This window comes from Notolepis coatsorum (genome assembly GCF_963971535.1).
Source record: "Notolepis coatsorum genome assembly, chromosome: 1".
Classification (NCBI taxonomy): domain Eukaryota; kingdom Metazoa; phylum Chordata; class Actinopteri; order Aulopiformes; family Paralepididae; genus Notolepis; species Notolepis coatsorum.
In genome coordinates, this window is record NC_140165.1 from 16,395,913 (window position 1) to 16,421,504 (window position 25,592).

A 25,592-nucleotide genomic window follows, 5' to 3' on the forward strand; every position below is an offset into this window, starting at 1 on the left:
ACGAGGCGCGCCAGTCAGCAACGGCCAAAGCACATCCTGAGCCAGCACTATGTGTGCGTTTGGACATACCCACATCAACAATAGGCCGCTTAGACCACCATATTGAATCCCCAAGACGCCCAGGGAAACGACAAGAGGGGCGAGATGCAATCAACTCCATGAATGAACATTCAACTCTTTATAAAATAAAGAAAAGGCATCACATGTATGACCTAACTGCACAGCTGGGAGTAAAAAACCCTGTTTTTCACATGATTTTAATCCAGTCACTCTTCTTAATCAGAGTGTAAGACCAGATTCCCCCAGAAACACCTTCCCACATGAGACCACGGTCAAGAAAAAGATATGTAAACTGTGAGACACGTGACCAACAGACTCAAGTTTGACACAAAAACGAGCGCAGCAGGTTAAGTCCTGCGCTCTAACCTCGACATCTTTACGACACCAGCTCATGGAAGGCGTCGCCATAGCAACAACGCTATAACGGGCGGGGAAAACCCACCGGATCCTGTCATAACAGGAGTCGGTAGAATACCCCTCCCCCCCCCCCCCCTCCCCCGCCAAGCACTGGCTTGGCCCTGACTGGCTCAGCAGGAGGGTCAACAACCTCTAAACCAATCAAGTGGGTAAAGGAGGGGTTTATCCGACACCCCCTCCCGAAAAACACACCTTCTATCCCTACACACAGAAAACAACCGTAGCCATTTTGAAAACCTCCGGTAGAACAAAACACATATAGCATAAGCTAATACAATGTTAGCTACCCACAAAGTGTAAAAGGGATTACAACAAAAAACACAAGTCGCCTGTGCGTGAATCCCATACCCGCAGCCTAAGCTATAGGAAGACGTTGAACGAGAGTAATGGCTAGGCCATGAAAAGTGTGTACGAGCATTACTGCAACTAACAACACAGCGTTGTGAACACATACTTAGTTAAAGCAATGGAATATCACCAGTTCTAATTGCATGTGGAGCATCAAGCTAATAGAACCTATTACCGAGTGTAAGTTGCAGACCTTGCTTAAAAACTCGTAACACAACACAACTCATTCCCCCAACGTAACAGGGTAGATTCATAAAACACAACCCCACCACATGATTTGTATTGAAGAAACACACAGTTTGTTCGGCCAACCACAGTCCCCCTTATATCAGGGAACTTTTTTATTAAATAAATAATATGTGATCAAGGCACAAAATCATAGGGGGGCCGGGGAGGGTGTAGAGGAGGGGACACAGAGGGGGAAAAGTCACTCAACGGCGCCTGCCACCTCGCGCCGCTCGAGTCTGGCCACCCCGGGGAGCCCCGGAGGGACGGTAGTTTACAGTCTGCTGGACACGACGTTCCCTACCGTCTCCTCCGGTCTGGGATGGGCCGGCGGTGGCTGAAGCGTCGTCTCGTCTCCTAGCCCTCTTGGCAGGGCCAGCAGCGGCGGCGGGGGCAGTGGTAGCGGCGACGGAGACAGCTCGACGTCGCGGAAGCCTTCTGCCCCCACCGGCAAGGACGGGAGGCGGAAAATGGGGTTGGAGGATGGATCTCTCCTCTGCCATCTCTCTGCATGTTGAGGTCATCAATAGCAGGGCCTTCCCGAACAGGCCAGCGTCGGAGAGGTCGGCCGTCAGAAGAGGGGCTCTCTTCTTCTCTGGCACACGGGCCTGCTCCAGCCAAAGGTGACGCTGGCCCAGGGTGGCCAGGGCGCGCACTTTACCCATGGCTATGGCTAGCACCTGGGAGAGGTGCAGCACAGCTCCCGCAGCCTGGGTGATCTGATCGCACCTCACCTCGTTCAGATCCGCGCCGCCCGTCATTATCCCCGATACAAATCTAGCCAGGTGGGCGATGTTAGAGGCCGCAGCCAGCGACTGTGTACCGGCGATAAATGACTGGTCACCCCAATAAGCCAATCGCCTAGCCGACCTCCCCTGGAGGACCGGCTTGCATAGGGGCTCCCACACCATATCCGGACAGAGGAGCGCGGCCATCGGATTGTCAAGCCGAGGTACGCCCTCCCCCATACCTTTGACCAACCCCGACACCCGCGTAACTGGTACGTAGGCGGGAGTCAGTCCCATGATGTTGGAGACCGCCTGGCCCCGACGAACATAGGCCCCCATCGATGGGAAAAATGGGTAGACAACGTCCACCCCTCTCACCGGGGGACGCTGCCAGGGATGGCCTATGAGGTCATCAGGGACAGGAGCAGGCAATGGCTGCGGCAGCGGCACACCGTTTGCAGCGGCGGCTACCGCCATGAGCTCGGGAAACAAGGCCCGCAGTTCCCCCTGCGGACCCTCCTCCACCGACCCCGCATCCCTCGCATACAGCAGGCTGCGACTGGTCAAGGAGCCACAATCCGATGCGGCTGACAGTAGGGCATCCTGTTGATGAGGCCAAGGTGGTTCCCCGACATCCTCGAACAAGGCGCCCCGTGGAGCCATTTCTCCCCACCCCGGGGTCTCCGGAGGAGGGATACTCTCCTCCACGGGACCATCATACAAGAACCCGTCCGCCTCCTCCATGAAGTCTTCAGTTTCCATCAGAAATCCAGAGTCGGACGCGGCCTCGCTGGTCTCCAGCAATTCCCCAAACCCAGGCCGTTCGCGTCTGCACGCCACCATGTGACGACGTGAGCGAGCAGACGCAAAAAGTTTTCGTCGCAAATCCCCTGGCTCTAAGACAATCCCCCGTTCATCAACGGGCGATTCCCCAGAAACAGAGGAACCAGAGTCGAGATCAGGCCATCGCCGGAGCGACGGCTCCGAACCCTCGGCTCGTCGGTGAGGAAAACTATCCACCGGCAGTCTCCCGGGCTGGGTCGGCAACCACGAGAGTGGCAACAGCCCAGCACCGGAACGCACGACGGAGGCGGGAATGGAGAATCGGTGGTGAAGAGTAGGTCTAGCGGGTCTACTCTCCGCGGAATACATTATGACCCAAACCTTTTTCTTATATAAACAAGTGAGAGAAGAAAAAGGTTAGGCACAATGTAAACCTAGTCACAACTCTTTTCAACTTATCAACGACACGTCAAGTGGGGTACTACCGAGGCACTTCCTTGTGGTGAAAGCGAGAAGGAGGAGAGCAGGTGACCACACACCTGCTTATGAAGGTAAGCTGATGAGGGGTGTGGTCAGACTAATACTGGTATTAGAGGTACATTTGTGGTTTATTCAGTACGCGTGCACGTACGCGAGATAGTGCAGAAGGCGATGCCAAGCTAAGCCACTAACGATACAGAACCCTCTGTAGTGTGGTAGTGAAAGGGTGTCCAAAAGCTGTAAAACAGAAAAGGGTTAGAATAGAATAGAATAGAATAGAAATACTTTATTTATCCCAAGGGAAATTTGGCGTACCCTAAAGGAAGGTTCGACGTTATCCCATCCTAATGAGTTAATAAAACCAAAACAAACCAAAACAAACAGGGTATATGGTACTTCAAGTGTTTTTATGATCATCTAACGGGGAAGACTTGGGTTTTAAACTCTGTGTGAGACAATATTTGATTCTTATGACTGCATTGCTTTTATTCTGTCTATTTTATGCTCATTGTATGTCTATTTTACTGCTGTAAACTGCAATTCCTGTATGAAAGGTGCTATTCGGTCGTTAAGTCGTGACGTATCGACCTTCCAATGAACAGTTTCCGGGGCCGATCTTCCTGCGTTGGTTTCCTCTCTGTGCGCTCAGTAGAAAGCTATTTCCCAAAATGTTGGCGTGTTCTTTTAACAACCAAATACAAATAAAGTTTATTATTAACCCATATTTCCTCACGGTTTCCGTCGTATACTATCTGGCAAAACAAAATGAAAACCCTGTTAAACTTACGTTGTGTAGTTTATCAAGTACAACGGCTCCTGAGACACGCCTGCTCCAAAGTACAATAACAAACAATCAACTGTAGGTTTTTATTACACGTGTAAAAACATCACAAGGTGTTTCCAGGGGTTCAGGTCATCAGGTTATCAGAGACATCTGTTGCAGTTATTTCCTCACAATCCAGAATGAATTCTACTCCCCACTCCAATAATTATCTTAGATTAGATTCAAATGTATTGTCATCGACATCGTACAGCACAAGTACAGCACAACGAAAAGAAGTTGGCATCTAACCAGAGTACAGTCTAACAGTAAAGTGCATAACAATATACAGTGTATCAAGTGATTAAATGGAATATATATAACGAAACTACTGAATAAATATGCTAGTTTTATGTACAGTATTATTATGTACAATAATATTCAGTATTGCGGTATTCTAAGTTCAACTTGTATTCGTTACTTACACAACATATGAGTATAGTGGCAGTGAAATGCTTCCAAAACTTTTTGTAGTGCTTGTAGAATTATCCTGAAGACCGGAGAGGATTGGCTGAGTAGCATCTGTGTTTTCTCAGAAACCAGTGGTTTTCTGCCAATGTGGTTAAAGGAATGCTTCATTGGCCATCCAAGTTCTATACAATAATAACCATCAGTGTTGATTGAAGTAATAATAATAATAATAATAATAATAATAATAATAATAATAATAATAATAATAATAATAATAATACATTTCATTTATATAGCACACTTTAAACTCAATGAGATCTCAAGGTGCTTCACAATCAAAAAGGAACAAATAAGAATAATAAAAACATAAAACATAAAAACATAGGAGCAGTAAAAAGAGAAAAAAGAAAAAAGATAAAACAGGCCCTAGTGGAAGGCAGAGTAAAATAAAAGTGTTTTAAGGCTGGCCTTGAAGGCAGCAAGGGTGTCTGAGGCCTTGATGGATCCTGGCAGCTAATTCCACAAATATTCTGGAAATATGTATATTGGATATTTATTCTGGCCCTCATTCAGCTTGTAATTGAAAAAAGTGGGCAAAAGGAGCCTCAACAAACCACTCACTGGAATAAAAAAGGAACTGTGAGGGCTGGTGGAACTCTGCACGCTTCCCAACGAGGGGCGTGGCGAACAATCAGTTTCACGCACCTGAGAGTGGTTGGCAATCAGCTTGTGGAGAGCATTGCCAACGACGCGATATCTCGTTTGTTTTTTTATTAGCGATTTGAATTCATATTTCATCAATCTAGTCTCACGTTAGTGCTGCAAACTCTCTCTGAGCTCCATTGGGAAAATACCGCTCCTATCGTCTCTTGTGGTACTGCACCCCTTTGGAATGGATTTCATGAAAACACATGGGGGGGGGGGAAATCCAGCTTCCTCATTTTACTTCTCGGGCAAGCCACCAGAGAGGATCAGATTAATTTCCGAGCCCAAAACAGCGTGGAATACATATTTCCAGGACCCAGCATTGGATCAATAAACGCGATCGATATTTGGAATGGCGATCAGGAATTGGAATAATCTTTTTGGAGAACATCTGATCTGAGGTAAGGAATCTATTTGACCAGTTTTAGGATAATCAGGATAATCAGCTTTTTTCACAGAGATATCAGCGTGTGCCCTATGTGTGTGTGTGTGTGTGTGCGAAATAAGATATTCGATTTTTCAGCTCGCTTCTCTAGCGTGCATAAGTACACATATACTATCGATAATCTAGTGTTTATTTGAAAACCATTCATAAATAGGCCGAAAAATGACAACGTTTTTTGTGTATTCCAGAATATTCCAGTAAAGGGCAATTATCACAGAATCTTTATATTTTCCTGAAACTTTCAAGAAACGAGCGTTCTTCAAAATGGTATAAAACAGAAATGAACCGATTAAAAAACAATCCGTTTCGACAATGTTGACTGCAAACAAGTCATTGATAAGCGAAGGCCAGATTAGACACATAGTCATAATTGAAGATGTAGTTTATGCGTTTGCAAATATGAGAGCTCTATCATTGAAGTGGGTGGTGGCAAGGAAGCACTAAAGCTTGCACCGAGCTCCGGCATTGAAAGTGTTAAAAGGGACAGCGCTGCATTTTTGTTGTTCATGGACTCTAGTGTATTTCACCCTTAAAGGGTCAGTGTTGCTTTTTTCCCCCTGTGAAATAAATAATGCCCTGTTTTTGGCTAACTCTCATAGCTGTCTTGTGTTGTGCTATTGGGGTCGCTTTACAAACCACAACAGTACGACCTGGCCAAGTCGACGACCCCAGCCGGCACAGACAGTGTATGAGAGAGCCCCTGCAGCTAACCAGGCTTCCACACTTAGTCCAGCCCCGTCTGCTAGTTTAGCCCCTGCAGCTAACCAGGCTTCCACACTTAGTCCAGCCCCGTCTGCTAGCTTAGCCCCTGCAGCTAACCCCATGGTTTCAACAGCTAGTCCAGCCCCGTCTGCTAGCTTAGCTCCGGCAGCTAGCACAGCCTCTATGCTAATGTAGCGTTACAGCTAGCATAGGCCCTGTTGCTAGCAATGCCCAGATAGCTACCCTGTTCCCCACTGCTAGGACTGCCCCTTCAGCTAGCAAGGTCAGTTTTCCTGGAGCCTCTCTGATTTTTTTTTAGCGTTCCCACCCCTGCAGGCCTGGCTGGTCGCCAGGTGGTTCCCGTGGAGGGGGGGGGTACTGTGAGGGCTGGTGGAACTCTGCACGCTTCCCAACGAGGGGCGTGCTGAACAATCAGTTTCACGCACCTGAGATTGGTTGGCAATTAGCTCGTGGAGAACATAAGGATTGCCGACTGCCTTCCACTCTTTGCCAGGTCGTTCTGTACGCTACCATCTACCGCCGTTTCCTGGAGTGGGACATCGTCTTCGCTCTCTATACTTCCACGGGAGGATCCCTATGTTCTCACTCCAGACGTCGTGCACATTGCTACCATCTTCTGCCGCGTCTCCGGCGTGAGACGTCAGCGTCGTTTTCCTGCTGGGACGTTTTCATGCTCCTGTGGATACTCCCTGTGTAATCACTGCTTCCGTGCGGCCCTCGTTTTTTCAAGTTCCCTGTCGGCACCTTTGCCTGGTGAGTCTCTTGACTACCTGAACATTTCCGTGGTGTCCTGGATGTTTTTCGTTCGCCCTTAAAAGGGACAGCGCTGCATTTTTGTTGTTCATGGACTCTAGTGTATTTCACCCTTAATTTAACTCTTTGAATGCCCAAAACGTGATAACACGTGTTATCAGCCGGACGCCTGAATGCCCACCACGATTATTAGCGTTTTATTTTTTTATTAGCGATCTGAATTCATATTGCATCAACCGAGTCTACCGTTGGTATGCAGCCCCTGTAGGAGCTCAGATGTGAAAAAACGCCCCTATCGTCTCCCAGATGGTAATGCACCCTTTTGGAATGGACTCAATGAAAATGGATGAGAAAAGAAAAATCCGGAATCCACATTTTACTTCTCACGCATGTAACCGGAGATGATCCCAGTCATTGTGGACCATCAGAACAGTGTGGAATATGTGTTTACAGTATGTAGCGTTGGATCAATAAAAGCGATCGGTTTTTGGAATGGCGATCAGGAATTTGAATAATCTTTTTGGATAACATCTGATCTCAGGTAAGGAATCTATTTTACCAGTCTTAGGATAATCAGACCTGTTTTCACGGAGATATAAGCTTTTCCCCTATGTGTGATCTGGCTGTTTGGCTGTGCGAGCGATCAGGAAATATATCAGATCAGATATCAGATCGCCTATATAGCGTGCATACGTACACATATACTATCGATAATCTAGCGTTTATTTGAAAACGATTCATAAATAGGCCGAAAAATGTGAACGTTTTTGTGTATTCTAGAATATTCCGTTTATCATGGAATCTTTTTATTTTCCTTGAAAACTAGGGCTTTTCAAGATGCTATAAAACGAGAATGAACAGATAAAAAAACAATCCGCTTTGACAATGTTGACTGGAAAACGAGTCATTGATAAGCAACGGGCAGATTAGACACATAGCCATAATTTAAAATATAGATTAGGCGTTTTTAACGCTAACATTGAAGTGGATGGTGGGCATTCAAGCACTAAATCGTGCGCCCCCTGCTGGCACTGAAAGAGTTAAAGGGTCAGTGTTTTTTTTTTTTTCCTGTGTAGGGTTGGGCACCGAAAACCGGTTCTAATAGGAACCGGTTCCTAACTTCCGGTTCTAAAAGTAACATATTTGCATTTCGATTCTTAATTTCGATTCTTAAAAAATATATATATATATATATATTTTTACTTTGTTAATTAATTCCCTAGTTACAGTACTGCAACCAAATTAAACTGTATCAAGTCAACTGACAATGTGAATAGTATGAAAAAAATTTAAGATTGTATCTCCTGCGAAATAAGCTGTGACCTGTTTTGACCTGCACCTCAAAGAATCGGAATCGAGAATCGTTTAGAACAGGAATCGAAATGGAGAATCGGAATCGGAACCGGAATCGTTAAAATCCAAACGATGCCCAACCCTACCTCTAAGTTATATTTGCCCTACAATAAATAGTTACAATATATAATCTAATCATCTAAATCGAATCTAATATATAATAATAAAAATAAAAAAAACGAAATGCTAAATGCAACATTTTTGTTTTGAGTCGAGAATGAGGGACGACCAGTAAAAGCTCTGGTCAGAAGAGCTAAGTGACCTACTGCTGGTGACATAATGGATTAATTAGGTCACAGATGTACACAGGCGCCCGACCGACCATGCGTGGCTCTATTATGTAAAAACAGGGCCATAACCCTTTCACTACCACACTACAGAAGGTTAACCTTTCACTACCACGCTACAGACGGGTAACCTTTCACTAGTGTGGTAGTGAAAGCATTAACCTTCTGTAGTGTGGTTGTGAAAGGGTTAACCCTTTGCCGTGTGGCAGTGAAAGGGTTAACCTTCTGTATTGTTGCAGTGAAAGGGTTAACCCTTTGGTAGTGGGGTAGTGAAAGGGTTCAAATGAATCCTAAACCTAATGGGGAGCCAGTGTAAGGAAGACGGGTGTGACCAGGCACGCGAGAAGTCCGCGGGGAGTGGGGGTGCTGAGATATCGATAGTTTTTTATTAATTTTTTTTTTTTTTATATAATTTTTTTTTATATAAAATATATATATTATATAATTATACTTGTAGTTGTATTGTCTGCGAGACATCGCCACCACGCAACACGTCAAAATGCTCGCTATCTGCAAACAGCTCCACTGTCTGTCATGTCATAACCAACACTCTCGTTCACTTGACTAGAGGATACTATGATGAATTGAAAATGGAGGACCCTGATGTAAACAAGACGAAAGTCTTTCTCTGGTCTGCATCCCCTTAACAATTGTATGTATTGAGCTGTAGCCTACTGTACTGTACCCATTCTGCAATCTGTTAATAAACTTTTCAATCAAACTTTTCAATCAAAACCGCTGCCCAACCGTTCTGATGCACACATCACAGCCCAGCTTACCCCACCTGGCTGTGCGCACTCCCTCTGCAATTCGTTCCCCGCATACATGATCGCCGACATGATGCAAAAGGTCTTCGATCACCCTCCCGGGGGCTCGGATAGTTCTGCTGGCTTGTTCATATATTCCTTTACTGCGAATGCAGCGTCCCAAAAGTCCAAAACTATCCCAGCCGCTGTGTCTATTTTTTTTACCAACGGATTTCCAGTTCCGCGTTGACGCTTCCAGGCCGCGTCTATTTGAATCCCAACCGGTTCATGCGTCGGCTACACGCTGTTAATAATAACACTGCATTATCGAGACAGCGCCCCTATGACGATCCGAATGAATTCCAAGAGTAGGGTAAATCTGCAGTGCCGTTCCGCTCTGTGACATGAGTAGCCTCGGTTACAAATTTGGAATAAAATCCAAAACAACCTTGCAGTTGCGGTTACACTCCCATCCAGCAGGGGGTGCTGCAGCCCCTGCCGCACCTCCCCTTCTTGCGTCCCTGGGTGTGACGTAAGGTGACCTGATCGACCTGCTCGACAGCATTGCAGCAGCGTTCTGGACCATCTGTAGACAGTTCAGGGACGACTTGCCTAACTACATAGCCTGATCAAACATAACAGACATTTCTAGGATTAGACTGTACGGCTGACAGCAGTGTTGCGATGCTCATATCAACACAGGCTGCACGCACGCTAATGACGCCACATGCATGCGCGCTCCCACGCATGCGCATAAATGTTCCCTTGCATAAGGACAGACTAAAAACAATGCCTAATTGCCTCTACGAATGGAATGTAACACCTGACGACCGGCGCTATTGATATGCAAAGTAGCCAGGTGGGTACTGCGAGTTGGCGCATCAGTCGAGTGCAGCGCATTCCTGTGTGCATGCGCTTCTGCTCACAAAACTTAGGTTGCCCGGAGTGCAATCTCGTCCCATGAGCAACGCATCGCTGGCTGACAGGGACCCAATACACAGAGCAACCTTGGAAGCTATGCTATCTGAAGCAATGATAAGGACCTCAGTCTTATCTGCATTTAGTTGTAAAAAGGTGTTAGCCATCCAGTCCTTAATAATGGCAGTCAGACAATTGTGCAAAACAGTTTGTCAGTCTCATCAGAGACACCAAGTGACACAGAACAACTCCAGTAGAACCAGTCCAGGGTACTCCCAGAGTCAAACCTGCTCACTGTTTAAGGGCTCATTGTCATCTAATCTGACAATGTGGCACCTCGCCACATGTGACATTTGTGTGACATCATGCTGTAAGCTTTTTACCCCCATTCAAAATAATCAACTACCCCCATTCAAATAATCAACTACCCCATTCAAATAATCAACTACCCCATTCAAAGAATCAACTACCCCCATTCAAATAATCAACTACCCCATTCAAATAATCAACTACCCCCATTCAAAAGAAACAACTACCCCCATTCAAATAATCAACTACCCCCATTCAAAAGAAGCAACTACCCCCATTCAAAAGAAACAACTACCCCCATTCAAAAGAAACAACTACCCCCATTCAAAAGAATCAACTACCCCCATTCAAAAGAAACAACTACCCCCATTCAAAAGAAACAACTACCCCCATTCAAAAGAATCAACTACCCCCATTCAAAAGAAACAACTACCCCCATTCAAATAATCAACTACCCCCATTCAAAAGAAACAACTACCCCATTCAAATAATCAACTACCCCCATTCAAAAGAAACAACTACCCCCATTCAAATAATCAACTACCCCCATTCAAAAGAAACAACTACCCCCATTCAAATAATCAACTACCCCCATTCAAAAGAAGCAACTACCCCCATTCAAAAGAAACAACTACCCCCATTCAAAAGAAACAACTACCCCCATTCAAAAGAAGCAACTACCCCCATTCAAAAGAAGCAACTACCCCCATTCAAATAATCAACTACCCCCATTCAAAAGAAGCAACTACCCCCATTCAAATAATCAACTACCCCCATTCAAAAGAAGCAACTACCCCCATTCAAATAATCAACTACCCCCATTCAAAAGAAGCAACTACCCCCATTCAAATAATCAACTACCCCCATTCAAAAGAAGCAACTACCCCCATTCAAAAGAAGCAACTACCCCCATTCAAATAATCAACTACCCCCATTCAAAAGAAGCAACTACCCCCATTCAAATAATCAACTACCCCCATTCAAAAGAAGCAACTACCCCCATTCAAAAGAAACAACTACCCCCATTCAAATAATCAACTACCCCCATTCAAAAGAAACAACTACCCCCATTCAAATAATCAACTACCCCCATCCAAAAGAAGCAACTATCCCCATTCAAATAATCAACTACCCCCATTCAAAAGAAGCAACTACCCCCATTCAAAAGAAGCAACTACCCCCATTCAAAAGAAGCAACTACCCCCATTCAAAAGAAGCAACTACCCCCATTCAAAATAATTATCATGTCATTGAGGCGTAATTAACACAACCCTTCGATGACATCACAAGGACATAATATGCAATAATGTGCAATATTATTCAAACCTGTTAACTCTCAATAACTGTCAAACTAAATGACTGTGTGCAAAGCGCTTTACAATATTGGGATATGTGTTGAGTGCAATATGATATGGGTTTATGTGCAAAAATTATCAGCATTGCTTTTCGGTGATGTGCCACCTTAAAGGAACATGTCAACATTTTGGGAAATTAGGGCGGCTGATTTTGGCGCAGTGGGCAAGGCGCTCGCCACTAACGCAGGAGACGCTGGGTTCGAGCCCAGCTCTCGGCGTTGCTACCGGCTGGCCGGTCGTTCATACTAACACAATTGGCAAGTGTACAGTTAGAGGGTGGGAAAGCCGGTGGGTGGGGATTGGACGTTGTGGACAGCGACTCCTACAGGTCGGTTTGGTGACGCCGGTGCGGCGGGAACAGGAAGCAGCGGGGGCAGCGTGAGCCTCCCATGCGTTACTCCTCGCCACTGAGAGTTCGAGCTGCTGCGGTGAAAAGATGCGACAGGCTGCCTCCTCGTGTACCGGAGGGGACGCGTGATGCAAGGCTTCTGTCCTCACTACAACCGACCTGTGGGAGGCATAGTCTAGCGGCGTTCAAGACAGGGGAGGGAAGAATTGGATAATACGAAATTGGGATGGGAGAAAAATAGAAAATGGGGAGAAAAAGTGGATAAAAATAAAATAAAAACATTTTGGGAAATTAGCTTATCGTCTTCTCCAGAGAGAGACAAGAAGATAGATACCAGTTTCCTCTCTGTGCGTTCAGTAGAAAGCTTTCTGGCTGCACGTTAGCCTAGCTTAACACCGTGTTTGCCAGCATCTTCACATCTGAAACTGCTGCCTTGTCCTGTCATGTGCCCCAGGGTTCTGTTCTGGCACCTATTTTGTTTGCACTTTACATGCTCCCCCTAGGAATAATAACCATTAGCCAATATAAAGCGGTCTCTTACCCCTGTTATGCAGACAATATCCAACTGTACGTTTCATTCAAGCCAGACCAATCTAACAAGTTGTCTGCCCTATTTGACTGTCTGACTCCTGTCAAGGATTGGATGGCAAACAACTTCCTTCAGCTAAACGCAGATAAAACTGAGGTTCTTATTATATAGGTTCAGACAAAGTCACTTCAAAAGTTGCTACATGCACATTGGGGACCCTCTCAACAACAGTGAGGTCTAAGCTCAGAAACCTTGGTGTTATCTTTTACCAGCAAATGCGCTTTGATCACCACATTAAGTCACTGACACATACCTGTTTTTTTCATCTGCGTAATATTGCAAAACGTTGGTCTTTTGTGTCCCATGCTGAGTTGGAAATGGTTATTCATGCATTTGTTTCATCCCGCCTGGACTACTGTAACTCCCTGTTCACTTGCCTCGATGCGTCCACCCTGGGCCGGCTACAAATGGTCCAAAATGCAGCCGCAAGGCTGCTGACTACGTCCAGAAAGTCATGCCACACCACACCCATCTTAGTTTCCCTTCACTGGCCCCCCATCAAATTTAGAATTCATTTTTTTTTTTTTGTATTGATCTTTTTCCCCCTCCATTTTCCTCCGATTTTCTCCCATCCCAATGTTAGTCGTATGCCAATTCCCAGTCGCTGCGCACTTACCCCCCACAGTCAGATCATCTGGGAGAGTGGAGGCTACCACGTGCTTCCTCCGACACACGTCCAGCCAATCACCGCTTCTTTTCACCTGACAGCGCGGATTCTCATCGAGAGGGCGTAGCGTGTGGGAGGATCACACTATCCCCCTCAAGTCCTATCCGCGCTTAGCAGGCGCCCCGACCGAACTGTAGGAGTCGCTGTTTACAACGACCCGGACCCACCCCGCCAGCTTCTCCCACCCTCTAATACAGCCAATTGTATTAGTGCAGACGGCCAGCCAAGCTGGTGACAACCCCGGAGCTGTGAGCTGGATTCGAACAGGCGAATCCAGCTCACAGCTCCGGGGTTGGTGACGAACGCAATCTCCGCTCGGCCACCTAACCGCCCCTTTTAGAATTCATTTTTAAGGTTCTGGTCATCACCTACAGAGCACTCCATGGTCAGGCACCTGCGTACATCTGCGACCTACTGCGTTCCTTACACCACCAGTAGATCTCTCAGGTCTTCTGCCCAGGGCTTGCTGGCTGTCCCCCGGTCTAGATTAAAGACATAAGGTGACAGAGCCTTCAAAACCGTGGCCCCCAGGCTATGGAATGCTCTTCCCATGGACTTAAGATCTGTGGTCTCTGTAAACACATTTAAAAAGCAGCTAAAGACTGTGCTGTTCAAACAGGCTTTTGGCTAACTATGTCTGTGTAAATCTTGTATGCCTTTTTTATCCGTTTTTTTTTCCCTTCACGTTTTTCTTACTTAGTTTTTAACATGCTGCTATCCTTGCACTCTGTTGATGTTTTTATATGTGAAGCACTTTGTGACCCTGGTCTGTGAAAGGTGCTATATAAATAAACCTTATTTACGTACTTAACACAATGAATGGAAGCGGACATGGCCGGTTAGCCTGCATTGTCCAACTAATACCTCTCCCGAAGGCTAACCAGCACTGTCCGCTTCCATTCATTGTGCTAAGCTAGGCTAACGTGCAGCCAGATAGTGTTCTACTGAACGCGTCAGAGAGGAAACTGGTATCTATCTTCTTGTCTCTCTCTGGAGAAGACGGTAAGCTAATTTCCCAAAATGTTGGCGTGTTCCTTTAAGACCCAGTCTAATTGCAATTATGCAATGTGGAAATTCCATATAGGACATGCAGGGGATTAGAACAAATCTACCCTCTTTATTGTACTTTCTACTGGAACTCACAATGTGGTCATTACTGATAAGCCTGATCGATTTTGTTAAATATGTGTGTGCATGCGCATACGTTTGTGTGTGTGTGTGTGTGTGTGTGTGTGACTTCTCATTATAGAGCTCCTTTGCTCTATAATGCTCTTCCTGTGAGAAAAGCACTTCGACCTAACCAAAGTAAATAAATAATATGAATAAATAAGTATAGTCATGTGTAAAGTGTAAATATAGTGTGAAGTGTTTTAGAAAATACAAATCAGTTACTTGGCCTCTATGCAGCGGGGCAGTCAAGTCTCTCATGTGCCCACTTTTGTTTTGAGGGTCGCTCTATCGCTGCGTTCACTTCCGGCAACTTTCCATGGCCAGTGTCAAGGTTGTGTTCAGTACAGCTCTCAGACAGAGACAGCTGGTCTGTTATCAGTACACACAGCTCCCATCTCCTCTGAGCAGCACAGCCACTTATTAAATGAAAGGAAAACACCACCCAAATGAAGAATTCCAAGATATATATTTGAGATATATATCTTTTTTGATAAAATCTTTTTTATTTCACATTATAAGTAACATATAACAACATATAACAAGACATACCATAACACAATAATAAATCATGTAAAGAATAATGTAAGGAATAAATCAAATGTAATATATATAGTAATAATAATTAACAGATCATCAACAGACAATAACAATAACATTTGAGGTCACAAGACAAATAGAACAGGAAAAATACTAATAAAATAATTAACATATATATATTTATCAAAAAAATAAATTAAAATAATAAAGAAAATAATTAACCATCGTATTTTAGATATATTTATAATTAAATGAAGATGAATTATGTGTCATGAATTGCGTTGTTTGCTTTGTTAACCCTCTGTGTTTGGACCCCCCACAGGGATCCTCTGGTCCCGCTACTCCCTGGTCATCACCCCCAGGGTCTGGAACCTGTTCGCGGTCAACTTCTTCGTTGGTGCTGCCGGGGCCACGCAGCTCTTCAGGATCTGGAGGTGAGTGAACTTCTTCGTTGGTGCTGCAGGGGCCACTGACTTGCTTCCTCGGGGGAAACAACGGTTGTCAAGTCAAGTACATTTTATTTGTATAGCACATTTTAAACAACAGCAGTTGACAAAGTGCTGAACAGTTTGCATAAAAAAAAATCAAGGTACTATATTTAAAAAACCACATCAGGCCATTTAAAACATGAATACATTCAAATAACATTCAAACTAGGCAGATAACTCTAGTGCAAGGGATTTAGAAAGCCAGGCTGAAAAGATGTGTTTTTAGCAGCGATTTAAAAGTGGCAAGTGACTGGGTAGACCTAATATTTACCGGTAAGCTGTTCCAGAGGCGCAGGGGGGCAGCCACAGCAGAGGCTCGGTCGCCTCTGGTTTTTAGCCTTGCTCTGGGGACGTCCAGGAGCGCTTGATTTGTGGACCTCAGAGCTCTGGTCGGGGGTTGGGACGTGTAGGAGATCTGTGAGGTAGGGAGGGGCAAGGCCATTTAGGACCAGGGCCGCGGGAAGTCCGCGGGAAGTGGGGGTGCTGAGATATTGATCGGTTTTGATTAAATTTTTTTTTAATTTTATATAATTTTATTTTTTTATAAAATATATATATTATATAATTATACTTGTAGTTGTATTGTCTGCGAGACATCGCCACCACGCAACAAGTCAAAATGCTCGCTATCTGCAAACAGCTCCACTGTCTGTGTGTATACTCTGCTTTGGTCAAATCACATTTAGCGTGGGGCTTGAGAGTGCTGGGGCTGACATTCTACAGATGGATACTATTGAGTCAGAGCGTTCAACAGGGTCTGAAACGTGTTATGAGGGGGTGCTGAGATAAGTGATATAATAATAACGTCATAGGTTTACCACTCTCGTAAACCAACACTCTCGTTCACTAGAGACCGCGCTCTCACGCTCAGCTCTGCGGAGCGTGCGAGACAAACATGTAACCGTTTTGATGCACACATCACAGACCAGCTTACCCCACCTGTTGCGCCCTCCCTCTGCAATTCGTTCCCCGCATACATGATCGCCGACATGCAAAAGGTCTTCGACCACCCTCCCGGGGGCTCGGATAGTTCTGCTGGCTTGTTCACGCCAGGGAAACCGCAGATATATTTCTTTACTGCGAATTCAGCGTCCCAAAACTATTCCAGGCTGAGTCTATTTTTTTTACCAACGGATTTCCAGTTCCGCTCTGTGACATTGAGTAGCCTCGGTTACAATGAAATAAAAGCCAAAACAACCTTGCAGTTGCAGTTACACTCCCCGCCAGCAGGGGGTGCTGCAGCCCCCGCCGCACCCCCAGTTGCCGCGTCCCTGTTTAGGACTGGACCAGAAGCCAGTGAAGGGCGGATAGGACAGGTGTGATGTGTTCACGCTGCTTCCGTGTGCCAGTCAGGAGTCGTGCCGCAGCGTTTTGGACCATCTTTTTTTTTTATCTACTTTTTTTCTCCCATTTTCTATTTTTCTCCCATCCCAATTTCGTATCCTCCAATTCTACCCTTCCCTGTCTCGAACGCTGTTAGGCCATGCCTCCCACAAGCCGGCTGCAATGTGGACTAAGCCTTGCATCACGTGTCCCCTCCGGTACTCGAGGAAGCAGCCGTCGCATCTTTTCACCTGCACAGCGCGATCTCTCAGCGTCGGGGGTCTGCGTTTGGAGGGACACGCTGCCCCCGATGCTTCCTGATTCTGCTGCGCAGGCGCACCAACCGACCTGTAGGAGTCGCTGTCCACAACGTCCGATCCCCACCCATCAGCTTCCCACCCCCTAATACTGCTATACCTTAACAACCTATAGCATGCTACTATTGTGTTAGTATGAACGACCAGCCAAGCTGGTAGCAACGCCGAGAGCTGGGCTCGAACCCAGCATCTCCTGCGTTAGTGGCGAGCGCCTTGCCCACTGCACCACCTAGGTGAGAGGGGTCAGCTAGTAATGCAAAGAGGAGGTGAGTGGAGGTGAGAGGGGTCGTGGTCAGCCCTATTTTCCCACATTTCTAAGATCTTGCTCAAAATGAGGCCCTATGTTCCCACAGCCCTATGTTCCCGGACGAACCCTCTACTACCAGAGGACAATTGGATACTAGGTTGGGTGTAATTGGCTACCAAATTAAGAGAAAGCGGGATAAAATCAGATACAAATGTGCTGTATTAAAAAAGGAAATGTGGGAACATAGGGCTGTGGGAACATAGGGCTGTGGGAACATAGGCACGCTCCTGAGGGGTCAGCTGCCATGTTGGTGGCCTTTCGGACACAAAAGTCAGTGCTAACCGCTAACGTGTGTCAAACGGCTCACAAAGAGTTCCATGCCGACCCGCATGGAAAAAGGTGTGTTTAGTCAATATAGGTCGGCGATAACTCCACCATCACTTCTGGTGTTTGTTGTGGTTTCACGCTGCTGGTAGCTACAAGCTGTACTCGTCCATAACCCTTTGGTAGTGAAAGGGTTAACCTTCGGTAGTGTGGCAGTGAAATGGTTAACCTTTACTGTCGTGTTTCAGTGAAAGGGTTAAACCTTTTTGTAGTGTGGTAGTGAAAGGGTTTACTACTGTCGGTTCATAGGATTCGGTCATGGTTATGTTCTGTATCTTTTGGAATTTGAGCTTTTCAAAACTTTTTATTTTCTTAACCTTTATGGACACATTAACCTCCATGTCCTTTGAGCTGTGGTGCCGTGTCACCTGTTAGCCACGCCGGCCCAGAGCTGTTAGCATACAAATGACGATATTTCACAAGATCCTGGTTACTCTATAACCACAGTCACTGTTTCATCCTGTTAGTCGTTACATCTAAAGAGAGGCTTTCATGAAGCTCTGATCTCGCCTGGTCCAAACCTGTTTGGAGGCAGCACTTAAATCCATACTTAACTCTGCCCTCCGATTCATCGCTAATGATAGATATGACACTCATCAATCAGGTCTCTGACATCAAGGCCACCTAATCATCCCTTCCCCTTAATTGGCTGATATCAATCCCTGTCTCCTGAGCCGTTCAGCCATTGTGTAGTGTAGTGTGATGTGTGCCGGGTGCCAGTGTATGGCAGCCATTGAGCCTGCGTAGCCCAAGGTTGGGTGCTACCAGTGGTGGTGAAGGAGGCCATTTCCAACCTACATTGTGGGGAGCGCTTTGAGTGTCTAGAAAAGCGCTATATATAAATGTAATGATCATTCATTCATTCATCACTGTGTCCTTTATGAGAAGGTTGGTTGGCTCTCTCTGACGGAGAGGCGCAACAAACACTGGTATTTGTTCATTTTGAAGGCCCATATTGGTAAGCTTATCATTATTGGAATGGGATTTTGGAGCCTATGGAACCCGTCAATCAATCAAGAAATCAATTAGCTTTAACGAATCAATGAACTGCTTACCTAATGTACTGACCAGTTTACTCTTGGGTGTGGGGTAGCCAGGCTGGGAAATAAAGAATGAATTTAAAACTCTGTGCTACACCCACCGAAAAACAGCATGTTCAATAAAGAACAAAGAGGAGCTTGAAAATAAATAATTAAAATGTGATTATGTTCCACTAGTCATGCTTCTGACCAGTATGACTTACTGCCATAGTGTCTTTATACCTGTATCACTGTACATATTAATACTACAACTATTAATACTGTAGACCAGGGGGTCTCAACCTTTCTGCTGCCAAGGCACCCCTGTGTTCAATAAAATATTCCAGGGCACCCCTACATACGATAAAGACTTTTCCTGTCTTTTTTGCTACAATGATGACAAAAGTGCTTGCTTTCAAAATAATGTTTATTTAAGAAACCGGGAAACACATTTGTGTGTATATGCAGGCTATATAATGCATTATTAACAGGTGTTTCCGGTCTAAATGGCTTAGTACTGTTGAGATTACACTGCTTGTAGTAGTAAATCAAATAGCATATTTCTTTAAATAAAATTACAGAAAATTATCACTAAAGTGCTATCTGTTGCAGCTGCACTGTTCTCCATAAAAATAGCATATTTCGATAAGTTTGACCATTTCTCAAAAACAGAAAATCATGTATTTCTTTTAAATACAGAAAAGGTTCACCAAAAAAAGCCAGCTTCACACAGATATGTGGTGCTGAATGGTATCAACACTTTAACTGCTGCATCATGAGATACTTGGTACTCAGCACCACACTCTGAAACTAGCTCTCCAGGTGGCGTGGCGTCTAGTTTTTTACCAACCCAGTTCCGCGTTCGCGTTCTGCGATCTGATTGGCCACTGACGTTTCTGGCCGTGTGACATCTGCGCCAATCGTGTGACGCCTGTTTCTATCACCGGTTAAGCTTAGGCACTCTTTCGAAGTTGGTTAAGGTTAGAGTTTGTCTTAGAGCAGGGCGATAGAACACCAGCCCTGATTCCAAACTCTAACCTAAACCAACTTCGAAAGAGTCGCCTAAGCTTAACCAGTGATAAACTAGGCGTTAGGTAGTTTGCAGGTAGTTTGCAGGCTGTTCGAGGCGGAAATGGGCGCAGAAACAGGCGTCACGCGATTGGCGCACATGTCACATGACCAGAAACGTCAGTGGCCAATCAGATCGCACCAGAAACGTCAGTGGCCAATCAGATCGCAGAACGCGAACGGGGAAAAAAACTAGACGCCTCCAGGTGGTATCAGATGAGATTTCAATGAGTTCTTCCAAGAGTTTGGATGGAGATGTGTCAGGAAGCTTTGTCTCAATGTTGTCTGTAAGGTTTTCTTTATCCAGAGTAACTTGGTGATCCTTTTCTGTGTTTTATTAACACCAAGTTTCATAATGATTTTCAGATTTTGAGAAATGGTCAAACTTATCCAAATATGGTATTTTCATGGAAAACAGTGCAGCTGCAACAGATAGCACTTTAGTGATAATTTTCTGTAATACAAAAAGAATAAAAAAAAAATTATAATAATAAAAAAAAAAATTTTAATTTTTTTTTATATCAAGGCACCCCTGGCAGCTCTCTGCGGCACCCTGCTGTAGACTATACAGTACTACAGTATGTAGACTATACATCACTACAGTATAGACCAGGGGTCAGCAACCTTTTTGACATGGAGTGCCTGTTTGAAATATAGTTGTAACTAGTGTGCCTCAACAATATTCCATGCATGCATCGTACGTCTTTTTAATGATAATTTTTACATTATTACATCATTATTGTTATTGTTATTATTAACAATATTATTATGATGGTTGTATCAACCCTAAATCTGAGTTGGGGGGGGGGGGGGGGTGCAATGCAGACAAACAGCTGCATACAGTGCGACCATTTCACTCACATTTGCCCATTCATTTTTGGACACATCACACATCGGTGTGTGTACTGTACGTGTGCTGTCATAGCTCCACCTACAGGCCTAATGGAGAACACCAGGAGAACACCAGGATGTGAATGGAGGGTGAATGTGAGGTATATCGTGTAAATAAGTTTTGATTGATCGCAAGACTACACTGTAAAAAAAAAATAATAATAAGTTACCAGAACTTAAAAATATTGAGTTCAGTTACTGTGCATTAAGGTTTTCAGTTTTCAATCCATAATAAGTTAACAGAAAAATAAGTACACAACCACATTATTTCAACCTAATAAAACTATGTTTATTGTCATTGTTTTAAGAACACAAGTTGACTTGGTAATACTCACATTTTGAGAAAAAAATGGCTTTTAACATGTGCAATGTTCAATGAAATAGAAAAATAAATAATCAAATTTGTTGATTAATCCCACTGGTCACAATGGTGACCGTAATAATGTTTTTGTTATAAGGCTCTGCAAATGTTACTGAATGATGTAGCAATGTATTTCCAGCTAAATTGAAATAATAAACAAATAAAGGGTCTCAATTAAATATGTGGTAGTAAAAAGAACCTGTGGGAGGATTTCAACAAGATAAATGCGACAACAGTGCAAAATATTTCACTATTATATTTCAAAGCAAAAAAAATAAAAATAAAAAATTATAATTTTTTTCTTTTCTTTTTTTTATGCTGCCCCCTGTGCCTATGAAAATGCCCCCGCGTGCCTATGCAGGCACGCATGCCTTTGACTGTATTTTATTTTATGATGACAATCCAATCGAATCTAATCTAATCTAATCCAATGTTTGCAGCTACAACCAGGGTCTGAAGGAGGGGGAGCTGGTTGCAGAGGCTTCAGTCGTGTCGTCCGCGCCACCTGCTGCCCACGACGCCTCCTAGGCTGTGATGTGGTGGACGTCATAGTGCTGACCACATACACACACGTGCACACTCACACGCATGCACGTGCGCACTCACACACACACACACACACACACACACACACACACACACGCACACACACACACGCGCACACACACACACACGCGCACACACACACACACACACAAATATACAAAAAAAAAAAAAATACAAATTATGCCTCTGGCTGCGTTCACACTGCAAGCCTAAATGCTCAATTCTGATTTATTGCTCAGATCAGATTTTTTTTGTTTGGCTGTTCACATTATTTCTTTAATGTGGCCAATACACGTGAACTGGTCACGCTCCTGAACTGACCCACATGCAGAAATGAACAATAACGAAGATGGACGTAAACATGGAGGACACTGAAGTCACAGTTTATGGTTTAATTTATAAGTTGATGTGCAGTGGAGGCTAATTCATGACCAGATGATAATGGGGGCGAGGAGGAGGTGAAAGAGACATTTCTTCTTTCAATTTGCCTTCAAACACAGACAGGTTATGAATATACGTCCGCTCTAGTTTAGCTTGTACAGAAGTGTCACCCTTAATACTTAAAGGTAGTAAGGTGAACTCCTCACTGTCCCTCCACTGACCACCTCCATCACAGCTGTCTTCCATGTTTGTATTCACCGAGAGACTCCCGCCACAGAATTGTGATGAACGTCGATCTAGAGTGACGTAAAAGTTGCATGAATTCTTACATGACTGTTCAGACTGAGGTCATATTGCAGAATAAATCAGACTGGTATCTGATTCAGGACCACATATGAAAGTGGCCCAAATCAGAATTGAAAAGATCAGATTCCATGTGATTTGTGCTGTTTATACTGTTGTGACAAAACAGACCTGAGTCAGATATGAGTACAAATAAATCAGATTCAGGCCACTTTCGCCTGCTGTCTGAATGTAGCCTTATAGACCATAGTTCTGGTTCTATTTCTTTATTTATTCATTACAAAATGAGACCTTATGAGACCGGCAAATGTAATGCCACCCGAGAGGAGGACAGACTCTGTTTGGTGTGCGAGCTACTGTAGGTGAAATTGAGAATGAAGTACATTATTTGTTTAACTGGATGTAAGTGAAGTACTTTTTTAATAAAATGTCCTCCATTTATGTTGATTTTCTTGAGCTGGATGAATACAAAAATAATAATAATAATTTGGAAAAAATCAGGAAGGGAAATGTAACGTGTAATGTAATAGTGGAACACTGTAACAGTATTTTTGGTGTCTTATAAACCCATGAGGGTTGGGCACTTTGGGTTCATGACACGAAAATAAAAGAATCAATTAATCAATTATGTACCCTGTGCAAGTTTAAGGGATAATAAATACAATTCTAGATAATTTTCTATTTTTAAATGTATTTATTTTCAAATAGAATTGTCTTCTAATCTATTCATTTGTTTAGTTTTTTCTTTTTCTTTTCTTTTAAATGATGTTGGAGCGTGTTGTATTGTCACAGCTGTACACCTGTTTTATAATGTTGTATGTAATATGTTAGCTATAGTTGAAGAATGATTACATTTCAGCACAATCAAATAAAGAGTTTTTAATATAAGAAATACGGACGTCATATAGCTTGTGTCTGTGTGAATGAATGAATGAATGATCATTACATTTATATAGCGCTTTTCTAGACACTCAAAGTGCTCCCCACAATGTAGGGTGGAAATTGCCTCCTTCACCACCACTGGTAGCACCCAACCTGGGGCTACACAGGCTCAATGACTACCATACACTGGCACCAGGCACACATCACACTACACAATGACTACCATACACTGGCACCAGGCACACATCACACTACACAATGGCTGCCATACACTGGCACCAGGCACACATCACACTACATTTACATTTAGTCATTTAGCTGACGCTTTTATCCAAAGCGACTTACTCTGTTGCAGAGTTTAAAACCGTGATCTCCAACCTTTGTCAATCAAGTTGTACATGTTTTAATGAATTGTTATCCTTACTTGTCGTATTGTTAACTCTGTATGTACACTCGGCGTGACTGTAAAGCAACTGTTGTTTTGGAATTCTATAAAAATGGGATTCTAAACATTCTATGCAAGGACTCTATTATAAATAAATCTGCTAGTGACAGTAGGCTACATTCAAACTCACAGGCCCTCTTCTGTCTGCTAACATTATATCAAAGAAACTACGATTTTAGTCTGGCCTGGGTCTGGTTTGGGTAATAAATTAACTATGAGTCATCCTGGATCTCTGAGCGGATCAAGAGATGTGTTTACCAGATCAACCACACACACATAATGTTTTAAGCTCATGTATAAATGTATCTGTTGGCTAAATGACTCTGGAAATGAGATCATTAGGTTCAGTGCCACACGTTACCACTCATCTATGTGGAGACATTGGCACAGCTGTCTATTTGTGGGACATTGATGTGTATTTTAAGTGATGTTATTTTTGCCTGTTGTGTGTAATTTTATATAGGTTGTGTATGTTTTATTTTTGTATCTGGACCATGAGTCCGTATTAAAGTTTGAATTGAATACGCACGCACGCACGCACGCACGCATGCGCGCACGCACGCACGCTGGGCCGGGCATGAGAATGACAGTGGACATTTCCTCCCTCCTGACATTGGTCCCCTACCTCCCTCTAGTGACCAAAGCCTGATGGTGCAGGCGGCCATTTTATTATGGTTCAAGATAATAGATTTAATTTCGAATGATCTATTATCTTGGGCCATCCCTGTCTTTGTGTGATGTCTTCTCCCTGTCTGGTTGTTGTGTGTGTCTGTAGCCGGTACAACACTGTACCTGCCAAACACTTCGACCATGCCTTGAGTGGGAGTCGAACCCCGGGCGTCCGCACTGCGGGCGACATCACAAACCGCTGCGCCAAGAAAGGAATTCCTCCCTAGGCCCTCAGTTTGGATGCCTCTGGGGAGTGAGTTTTACTTCTACTATGTACCGTAGTCACACTATCGCGGTACATGTCCGTTACATGTCATTGCTTTTGTGTCTAGTTGTGTTTATGATTCATTGCTTTTTGTGTCTAGGTTGTGTTATTGATTCTGTGTTTTGGCCTGGCCCCGCCAGGTGTTTATCGTTGTTAATTAGTGTTGGTACTTAAGTGTGGGTTTGTCATCACTCCCTCGTGGCGTCATTGTCTCCTGTACCCTCCTTGCTACCCTCACTCCTCCGTGTTCCCATGCCCTTCGTGCCTCTCCGTTCCTTGTGTCATGTTCTTAAGTCTTGTAATAGTTTATGTATTCCGTTTTCGTTCCTCTTTGTTTTCCCGTGTCCTTCAGTGTTGTTCTGTATCGTTAGGGCTCAGCTTGGCTTCGCCTTCTGCACTATCTCGCGTACGTGCACGCGTACTGAATAAACCACAAATGTACCTCTAATACCAGTATTAGTCTGACCACACCCCTCATCAGCTTACCTTCATAAGCAGGTGTGTGGTCACCTGCTCTCCTCCTTCTCGCTTTCACCACAAGGAAGAGGTGCCTCGGTAGATCCCCACACTTGACACCATGATGGAAGAAATTGGATTAGGAACAGCTTGGGAAACAAGGATACGTTGACATCATATCTTTATTTTCTCTCTCACTATTTTCGAGAAAATACGGCGATATTGTCTTCGTACTGGAGTGTCTAGAAGATGATGATCATTCTACAAACCCTCCACCGGTTTTCGTATTGGGAGCACGCCGCTGCATGCTTCTCAACTGCAGTTCCTTGCTGTGTTTGTTGGGGTGAAACCTGTCAAGCCACAGCTGAA

General features: G+C 44.3%; 1 protein-coding gene across 1 annotated transcript in view; it reads left to right on the top strand.

The window, feature by feature from the left end:
* Positions 1 to 23,398, top strand: part of LOC311227094 (mitochondrial pyruvate carrier 2-like) — a 29,932-nt gene extending 6,534 nt beyond the window's left edge. The window contains exons 4-5 of the mRNA XM_084312628.1: positions 15,501 to 15,612; positions 21,717 to 23,398. Of these exons, the coding sequence (XP_084168754.1) occupies positions 15,501 to 15,612; positions 21,717 to 21,804 (200 nt within the window). The 3' untranslated portion in view covers positions 21,805 to 23,398. The remainder of the gene's footprint in view (positions 1 to 15,500; positions 15,613 to 21,716) is intronic.
* Positions 23,399 to 25,592: the final 2,194 nt, after the last annotated feature.